General features: G+C 45.0%; 1 protein-coding gene across 1 annotated transcript in view; it reads right to left on the minus strand.

Moving 5' to 3' along the window:
• Nucleotides 1-10000, minus strand: part of nectin3a (nectin cell adhesion molecule 3a) — a 140261-nt gene that overhangs the window by 23775 nt on the left and 106486 nt on the right. Inside the window, exon 4 of the mRNA XM_063205767.1 lies at nucleotides 1680-1797. Coding sequence (XP_063061837.1) covers nucleotides 1680-1797 — 118 coding nt within the window. The remainder of the gene's footprint in view (nucleotides 1-1679; nucleotides 1798-10000) is intronic.

Genomic DNA, 10000 nt, shown 5'->3' on the forward strand with positions numbered 1-10000 from the left:
CACGGCCCACAGATCACAACCAGCTACTAAGACCCCACACCGAGCCAACGCAACAACTCAGCCTCTGAATACAGACACACAACTATTAGTACAGGCTTTTATTTCTCCCCCCCCCTAATACATGGGTTCTGAGTGTTTATCAACACAATGTTATGAGGAGGGGCAAGACACTGGTAGCCAACCACGTGAGCTATTTTTTGACCGACAGCAGTTTCCAACAATCAGAGGTTGAGTTGTGCGCAGCTAGGTTTGCGCAGTCAGGTTATCAACAAAATTTAGAACCTATGTATACGAGCATATACGTATTTCCTTACTGCATTGATTGGAGCCATAAAGCCGAATGGTTTGGAAACACAGCATCTGTCTTCTTGCTAATACGACTTTTACTTTACTTTACAATTAATGTTCTGTTTTTAGTTTGTGGTATTTTTAGTTTAGCTTTTTAAACCTCTAATTAAGACAGGAAGGTAAACATAGAGAGACAGGAAGGACGTGGGACAAGAGATAGGGTGGAGCTAGGAAATGACTTCAGACTGAGTTCAAAACCCAAGCCCGTGCCCCCTCCTTTGACACCGACCGTCTTTTAAGTAAACACGATCAGATACTAATCAGAGAGGCTAATAGGGAAGGAGCAAGTCACGGACCTTAAGGTTGGGTCCAGGCGACCTGAACACTGACCTCTAATAATGCTGAACCAAGCATCCACAGAGACAGAGGCTCTGGTCTCTCTCTGTTTTTTTTTTCTTAGAGATCTGTGCTTTGGTCCCATGGGTCAAGACAGAGAACTGTGCTGGTGTCCGTTCCCACACCAAATTTTGACCCGACGGATATGTTCATCTCAGCGTCGTTCATTGAAGCGGAAAGTTGTTCTGAGATGCGAATTGAAGGCTTATCCAGGTAACACATGGTCACATGCTGTAAAATGCGCAGAATTTGATGCCAATGCGGCTGGTTCACTGGTAAGCAGGCTTGGATAGTAATGGTGGGGTGGCGTCCGCGCCAATGTCTTATCCTGAGCGTATCGCTCGGTGCGTAATTCCAAGAGCAGTATAATGAAAAGGAAGAAAGGAGTCCCACACTGGAGCTGAATGCAGAATCAAAAACTGTATTAAACAAAGCCGAAAAAAGTAAATAAAACCGACAGACGGGTTTCTTCCTTTTCGACTCCTTTCTTCCTTTTCAAGCACTGGCTTGGAACATAGCTGGTGCAGGAACGGGCCCAGGCAGTATTCTGGTTAGCCTAAAAACAGCATGAATCAGTGGGCCCTTCTCAAAACCTAGGACCGTGTCCTTCCAAGTGTATCAGCCTAATTAGTCACATCCGGTGATTGGATACTCTTTATTAGTCACAACCAGTGATTGATATTCTGTAGAGTTCACCAAAGAGTATCAAATCACTGGGCGTGACTAATTAGGCAGATACACTTGGAAGAACACCAGGGGCGGAGCTATAGGAGGGGCGAGCAGGGCATTTGCCCCTGGGCCCAGGGAACCTTCTGTATGGGTGTTGGGGGCCCTATTGTGACCTTAGCAGGCTGTATGGGGGGCCCTATCAGTGTTTTGCCCTGGGGCCCGGTGTGCAATTCTTCCGCCACTGAAGAACACTGTCCTAGGTTTTGAGAAAGGCCCACTATTTGGGTGGAGCTGTAACTGAGAAGGGCTATGTCTCTCTGTCTCACCTGGTCCAGGTGAAGCTGTAGGGGGCAGGGTTGGCGTTGACCAGGCAGTCCAGCTTCATGCCCTCCTGCCCGGAGAACCAGTTGGAGTTGTAGCCCACCACCCTCACGTCCGGGGCAACTGCACACAGGGAGAGAGAAGAATAGGAGTCAGAACTAGCATCAGAGTTAATGGCCAAGTATACATACTGTACACGCAAGAAGGGTTGTGGACGGCCTTGACAATCATCACAACACCTGACCTTATATTGCCTTTGGTGGTACTTCTTTTTGTCATGCTTTTATGGTAATTTAATTTTGAAAGAATATGATCATTCAGCTCTAACATACCAACATGTTAAATGAAAAAAACCCTCAAATCTTATGAGCCTGAATGATGCGTCATGCAGCTTTAGATGCTTGGGTCAACGTTGTGCTATGCAGCAGCCAGAATCAAAGGGGGTAAAACCTTCAAAACCTTAACCATGTTGCTCAACCATGTTCTTGATTCCGTGAACCACTTTGTCGACAATCTACTATGTCCACAACCAATCTACTAACTTAATCGCTTACTTATAACAGAAAATATTTGACATTCCATAACAGCATCAAAAGAATAAAGCCACCACCAGCAGCAGCAGCAGCAGTACAGGGCCGCCTGCTGAGGGTCACCCCAAGGTCAAATGCCAATGTTATCTCTTTCAGCATCGCCATTAAAGGGTTTAAGGTCACAGGCTGCTGGTCTGTCTGTCTGTCTGGCCAAAAACGCTCTTTATATTGAAGCTCAGCATTCCTGCAGCATTCTGCTTTCTCTATGCTCCCTAAAGCAAGATTTGCTGAATGGCCTGCATCGTCACATTGTGCAGTACCGTATATTGACATATCGTTGGTAGGTCTGACTTGCGTTACTCATTGGCCTTCGAGCCAAGACAGCACAAAAACACATAAGTGTTATTGAGTATATACGCACACACACATATACGCACGCACACGCATACACACACAGAGTCACACAGTCACGCACACACACACACACGCACACACTCACACACAGGAAGGATGGAGAAAGCCTTGAGAAAGGTGAGAGGCCTGTTTTTCTTGCTGAATCGGACAAAGGGGAGAAGGGAGGAGGGGTGGGTGAGGCAATGGATAGTAATCAAGCGGCACACCTCTAAATGATTTTACAGAGCACACCTCTGTTGCATTGTTCCCCCCTTCGTTTTTTGCCAAGCGGCCTCATCTATCCACCCCCCCCCTTCCTTAGTTTCAGCTTCCAAAGACGGCGTTTAAACTTCACACTTGCGCGACCACCGGCGAGCTGCGTCCACAATTCACAATGAACGCAGACAGCATTGATTTCCTGGAGCAGGTGATTCAATTATGGAGCTGGCCAATGAAACGCTGCTGCTGAGGCCGAGCGCCGTGCACTGGTGTTAAGGGCCAACTCAGTCAGGAGGAGAGGGGGGGGAAAGTGATCTTGGAAAACGAGGGGGAGAGAGAGGGAGGAAGAGAGAGAGACAGAACTATAGAGAGGAGAGAGAACGATAAAGAGAGCGATAAGGAAATAGACAGAGAGACAAAGAGAGAGAGAGATGAAAGAGGTGAAGATGAAGACAGAGAGAGGAGAGAGAAATATGGAGCGGAAACAATAGATAGAGAGAGAGAGAGAGAGAGAGAGAGAGAGAGAGAGAGAGAGAGTAAGAGAGGAGAGAAGAGAAAGAGAGAGAAGGGAGAGAGAGAGAGAGAGAGAGAGAGAGGGGGGGAGAAAGACAGACAGAGAGAGAGAGAGAGAGAGAGAGAGAGACAGAGAGAGAGAGAGGAGGGAGGGAGAGAAAGACAAAGGGACACTAGCGAGCGAGGTGTAATAATGGAAATGAATTGCTCCGGTGGCTCGGTAGGTTGGTTGTGTGTGTTGGTCAATGTGACCCCTGCGAGGCTGAAAAATGTGGCATCGTCTGGAATAAAAGAACAAAACCACGACCGAGTAGCGAGCACCACCACAGGCACGCTAATGGCAGACAGAGGACCGAGCGGAACAATCACGGAAAACGAATGGAAAAATAAAAAGAATGTGGCGGTCGTGGGGGGGGGGGACAAAAGTGCTAGCTAGCTCGCGTGTAGATGAGTGGAACCGACGAAAGACCCCCCCAGAGAAGAGAAGGGGATGGCCACTGGGGGTGGGGGTGTTGGGGAGTGGTGGAAGCCGGGTAGAGGACAAACAGTAGCCCTTGAGTTTGGATACAGGGTAAAAATCGGGGGTGGGGGGGGGTGGGGGGGGGAGGTGAATGGGCAAACGGGGGAAATGGGGGTTAACTACAGTAGGTATTCATATCTCTCCCACAGCTTGGCACACAAAGAGACCTTTCGTGTTGTTATTAATTACGCGAGATACTGAATGGGACAGAGATGGAGGGAAAAAATGGAGAAGAAGGGGGTGGGGGTAGGGGTGTGTGTGTGAGAGGGGGGGGGGGCATGATGTGTCCTGGGGCCTCTGAGCCAGACCACACCCCATCATGAAAATAACAGTGCGAGCTACTGTGTCGAGCATGACAAAGAGGGCCCTTGTAGCTTTGAACGGTAATAAAACCCTACACGCCATGCAAACCCAAATTCTCATTACCAGTTCGTTTTTCGGGATGATTGTGATGACAAAGAACAGAACTCAGTTTTTATGATTATTTTTTGCTAATGCTGAGTAAGTGCTTCTATTCAGCCTTTTCTGCTCGTTTCACTTCTCTACTAAATAACTGTGTAGTCAATATGTAGGTATAATATAATGTGGTGACCCTACCTTACCTCCGACACAACTCAAATAATAACCCTGTTATAAGAAAAAAGAATCTGGTGCCACCAGATGTATTGTCTGTTTGTTACTTACTAGTTTAGTCATTGTAGCTTCATTTATTTACACACTCTAGAGAGAAAGTGTTCGTATTTCACAGGATATTGACAGTTTGGCTCTCGTAAACTACCGGAAAACTGTGCCGCCACGAGAAGAAGGAAGTAGCTAGACGACCAATCACAGCGCCTTTTCTCTGCGACCTTCGCAACCGTTTGACTTGTAGTCAGGATTTTCTTGAGGCGCGCGACGGCGGTTGCAGAGCCTCTGCGCGGGGGGCGTGGTCGCGCACAGACGGTTGCAGAGGCTTTGCAACCGTCAGCGCTAATTAGTATAAATTAGGGCTGTCATTTTAACGCGTTAATTCGATTAATTAATTACAAGGCGCATTAACGCGTTGTAAAAATGAATGGCATTAATTATTTATGGGTAGACATACGTTCTAAGCGTTTGGCGTGGCAACTGAATTCACTCACTCACGCTGTGATAAATACAAGCCGTCGGTCAACTTCTAAAGCTAAAATACAATAAATACAGCAAATACAGTCACTTTTCTGTCTTTTTTCATGAACAAAAGCATATGTTTGTATTTAATTATTTTTAGATATTTTTGAATTATTACGAGATGCCAGTTGACGCTGCATTGCTGCGAACAGCTGTTCAGTTAAAAAATAGCTGTGGACCAACAACGTTTTCCTTCAATTAACACAAGCAATCAGACAATCTCTACAGCTTAAATACAACTAATAACATGTCAGACAAAATGTGGTGTTTTTCCCATTATCGATTTGTCTATATTTGATAACTTTTAGAAAGCATTTTATCACGAGATGTGAGCTACAAGTCTGCGCTCGGCAGCTGGTTCATCTGATATGAATACAGGCGCATTTCAAGACAGTTTATCATTTGATTTGGCCATGGCAGTTGTATAATAGTTGGACTTGTGGTAGGCCTACTTAAATCTTTCATACAACTATAGCCCAGCATACGAATGCATTGACTGTTCAGGCTTTGAAACACACGACGCAAATATTTGTGTTCATGATGTGTGACCGCGGTAGCCAAGCTACTACATAGAGCCTACCGCAATTTCAGCAGAGGTTTCTGCTCATCGGCAGAACAACACTTGTATATTCACTACAACATCAAACCACTTGATAGATACTCGCTACCCTTTCCACGCTGCACATAAGAATCCAAATATTACAGGCTCCGAAATTACCCCATGACACAAGCTACAGTGCAAGTGTCAACAGCGCAGAGTAGCCTATAGGGATTTCAATTTGACAGCACAAAGTCATCGCACGTGCTGGAAGATCATCTTCTCAAGTTGGGTTGTGATTACAGCGATTTGAGTGATACATGCCACGTTCAGAATAAAATAATACCACTGTGCCACAGATGTCAAGTTGACAACTTTGATCGCTTCCACTGACACCTCAGACACTGACGTTTTCTAGCTTCAACCAATCGCTATAGCCTACAGAGATAGGATGTCTTACCTTTTGTGCAGATAGTTTGGAGAAGTTTACATCAGTCAGTCTTTCTTGTCCTGTCTTATATCCATAGAATATTTTGGTGCAGAATCAATGTTTAGTCCAAGCAAGGTAGTCTAGACACATTTTTCATATTTGTGAATGTTAGAAGCATTTTTTAGTAAAAGTTGGGAACCTATGTACTTAACATAATTTAAGTGTGCTGAATTCAACTAGACTGGTTCCCAAGCTGGATTTTGAGGTTTTGACAGTTAAATTTGAAAAACAAAATGGCTGCCAAAATACGCTATTTTTGACAGAGCATTTTTACCAAGTATTGCTGTACTTGGAAATAAATGCTCTTTTCTAACATTTTGTGTCCCAATAATGTTTCTTGATGAATGTTTCTACTATAGAGGATTTTAAAAAGTATAAAATAGCTTCTAGAATGCTAATAATGCTAATATTGTAGGTGTTAGCCTAAACGTTTCAAATATTAAACTTTTCTAATAAGATATTTGTAGCCTATGTGTGTTTATATGGTTAAGAAAATTGATATACGTATTTTAGAAATACTTAGCATAATGTGCAGTATTTAGTGTTTCCAAAAAATCACTTAAAGTTGCTATTAGCTCTCCAGACAGAAAACTGTCCAGAAATCGTTAGATGACACCATGATATTACATATAACATAAGTTATTTTGTGTCATTTTGAAAAATGTTCAGACATATTTTACATATTTTATAAGATACTATTGCATACATTTGAGATAGTCTATACATGCTACTCAGCCTGATTGTTAGTGGCCAGACATCTCTTGAAGATGATGGAATTGGTAGCAAGGAAAAACTTGCTCAAAGTACAGTTCTGAATGAGGCTTAAGTCCTTGTTTATTGTGTCAGTGATGGCAAAAAATGGACTCCGAAACATGTCGGTCTTGCTTGTACTCTTCATCAAGCTATTGGGTAAAAGACCTAATACGACAATTCAACCTGGCAGGTCATTGTCTGAGTTACAACCAGGTCCTCCAAGTCCAGATCCTTCTTAGTTGAGAGCACTCTAAAACACTGAACCAAGAGAGTGGTGCCATTATTCCAACAAACATTGCGGCAGATAAATTCATCCACTACACATGTGATAACATTGACATCCTGGATGAAACACTTGATGGGAAGAATACTTCCCATGCAACACAAATGGCAGCATGACAGAGAGGCCAACCAATTGATGATTCTGTTAAAGATATGAGGTGTCCACTAGACATAGGCCCTACATTAAATGTGCCAAATGCCCTGATGGAACTACATGCTCTCAGGATTACTCCTAGGACATTCAAACCAACTTTTTCAGCACCCATTGCTGAATCATGCTTTGGAAAATCTGGAGAGGAGCATAAGTATTCTAAACAAGCAAAGGCCACGGACCTAGATTTCTTCTTGCACTGTCAAAACTTAGACATGAAAACTTCTTGGTCAGTGTTCAATCAGTCTCTGTCATCAAAGGAACAACAGACTGCTGCGTTGTATTTGCCAATAGTCCTACTATGCGCTACTGCACACGTTTTGCACACATTTTGATACTTTCAATACAAATGCATTGTCATATCTTCACATTTTGGACAGGAACATACAAGTTTAGCCAGATTCTGATCAGGCTATGAAGTGGGTAAATGTCACAGGCAATAAAAGAGCATCATTGCGATCACCGAGACAGCCTCAGCTTTGTGTAGGTGGACACTCTCTTTTAACCTGAGATCACACATTGCAGATCAAACATATGGAATGTACAGTGTCCTCCATGGCAGCAAGAAACTTCACAATGACGGAACCTACTCACCGCAGACTAGAAACAATACGGAGTAAAAGTTCTTTACACACATTTGTACGTACCCAGTTCCTTGGACTCTCGTCTCCTGACTGAGGTCACGAGTACCCTGAACGACATGAGTTACGAGAGCTTGACTAGTTCAAGCCTGCTCTGTCTCTTTGTTCTCTTGACTACGGTCGACTACTGGCAACGCATTTCAGTGGAGTCAGACTTTGACTCCCCCCTGGCAAAGTGCTTCGATCTCCCGCCTAAGGTGGACGACTTTTTATCCCAACTCCCTGCCACCACAGAGAATCTCATACAGCAGGGACTGACCACCACCCTAGTGGCTGATGTGGCTTCCCCAGCTCGAGCAGCTGCCTCGGAGCCCCTTGGCCATCACCGCAGGCCATTGCACTTGGCACAAAAGCGCACCCCGTCACCATTCATGGCGCGCTTGTAGACTCCAAAAGTCCTGTATAATACACCACGAGCGCCTTCGTCTGACGCCTCCCTTTTTCCCCTCCTGCAAGGAGGTGAGATTTCTAAGGGTTTGTCCAACCTTAACCCACGGGGCTCAGGGGCCTCAGCTGAGAGCGTAGGGGCTTCGGCCCCTCCTGCTACTTTCCTCTCTCCTGCAGGTTCGAGTCTGGCACCGGACCAGGAGGACATCCCCCAGCCCAGGGGCCACCTGGCTCTATGAGTCTGGCAAGGGAACATTTGAACCTAACCGGTTTTCTGGATAACGTTATCAGGACAATTCAAGGGGCCAGGGCCCAATCTACTGGGACACTGTATAACCTGAAGTGGCCTGTCTTCGAACGCTACTGTGACCAATGCAACAAGACAACTTCTCAGTGTTCAGTACCGATGGTGTTGTCCTTTCTACAAGACTTATTGGGGGGAGACAATGCTTTACCATTTAAGTCTACTTTGCAGCGATTTCATTGTGCCATGTAGGATTCAGTTCCAACACTCTGAGTGCCCATCCACTAGATACTTACGCCCCGTGCTACGTCACCTGGGATATCTCTCTAGTACTGGAGGCTATGTGTGGGGCCCCTTTCGAGCCCCTCCAAGAGGGGTCTCTCCAAACTGCTTTTGCACACCACCTTTCAGATCCGTGGAAGAGAGGGGACAACACAACTTGTGCCCTGTGCACGCTTTACGCATGTACATGAACAGGACTCACTTTTTTAGGAACACTGAGCAGCGGTTTGTGTGCTTCATCAAGCCCTCTACAGGGCTCACAGTTTTAAAATAGAGGTCTCCAAATGGTTGGTTCAAACCATTGCCCTGGCATATGAGTCCAAGGGTCGCCAACCCCCGGCTCAGATTAGGGCTCACTTTACCAGTGCGGTCTCTACATCTTGTCCTCTCTTCAAGGGTGCAGCAGTTTCAGACATGTGCAGAGCGGCTGGTTGGGCCAACCCCACCACCTTTGTCCGGTTCTACCGGCTAGATGTGACCACATTGCCACAGGAACATAGGGTTCTGGGCACGACCACTGATTGTCTGTAGGGTGATAGGAACGCTATCCTTACAGGAGGCTCTTGGAGTTCTGCCTAGTTTGGACCAGCAATCGGGAGTGATTGTAACTCTCCCATAGATATGCGAACGATTCGACTGAAAGAGAACATTAGGACATGAATATGTCCCCGGTTCTCTGAAGGAGATGAGTGAGCCATCTCTCAAGACACCCTCGTTGCCGACAGCCGAAGAGAGGTTTGCCATCAAAGTGGCTTATTTTTGGTTTTGAGAAAGTGGACATCCCGCCCACGACGCAGTTGATTGGACCTTTGGCGTGATTGCAAAGGTCTTCAGCTAATCGTACAACTGAGAGTGTGCTCCCATAGAGATGGCTCACTCATCTCCTTCAAAGAACCGGGGAAATATTCATGTTCCAATATTTAGTTTTTTAGAATATACTATCTTCTTTCTCTCTCTTTTTCTTTCCAAATCTTATTGAATGACAATTGTGTATGATAATGTGCTTTACGGAGGCTATTGCTATTGAATGCCAGTTTACGAGGATATCACATTATAAAAAGGCATAATTATAGTAATTTTTATCTTTTTGCCAAGACATTTTGCCTTTGTGTAAGTGTAGGAATACACCTTAACTGCAAATATGTGAGCATTGCACATTTATTTCCATGGAGAAGTGATACTTTCTAACGTATTCTACCCAAAATCAAGAATTTCGGCGGCCATTTTGTTTTTT

This window comes from Engraulis encrasicolus, chromosome 8 (assembly GCF_034702125.1).
Source record: "Engraulis encrasicolus isolate BLACKSEA-1 chromosome 8, IST_EnEncr_1.0, whole genome shotgun sequence".
Classification (NCBI taxonomy): Eukaryota; Metazoa; Chordata; class Actinopteri; order Clupeiformes; family Engraulidae; genus Engraulis; species Engraulis encrasicolus.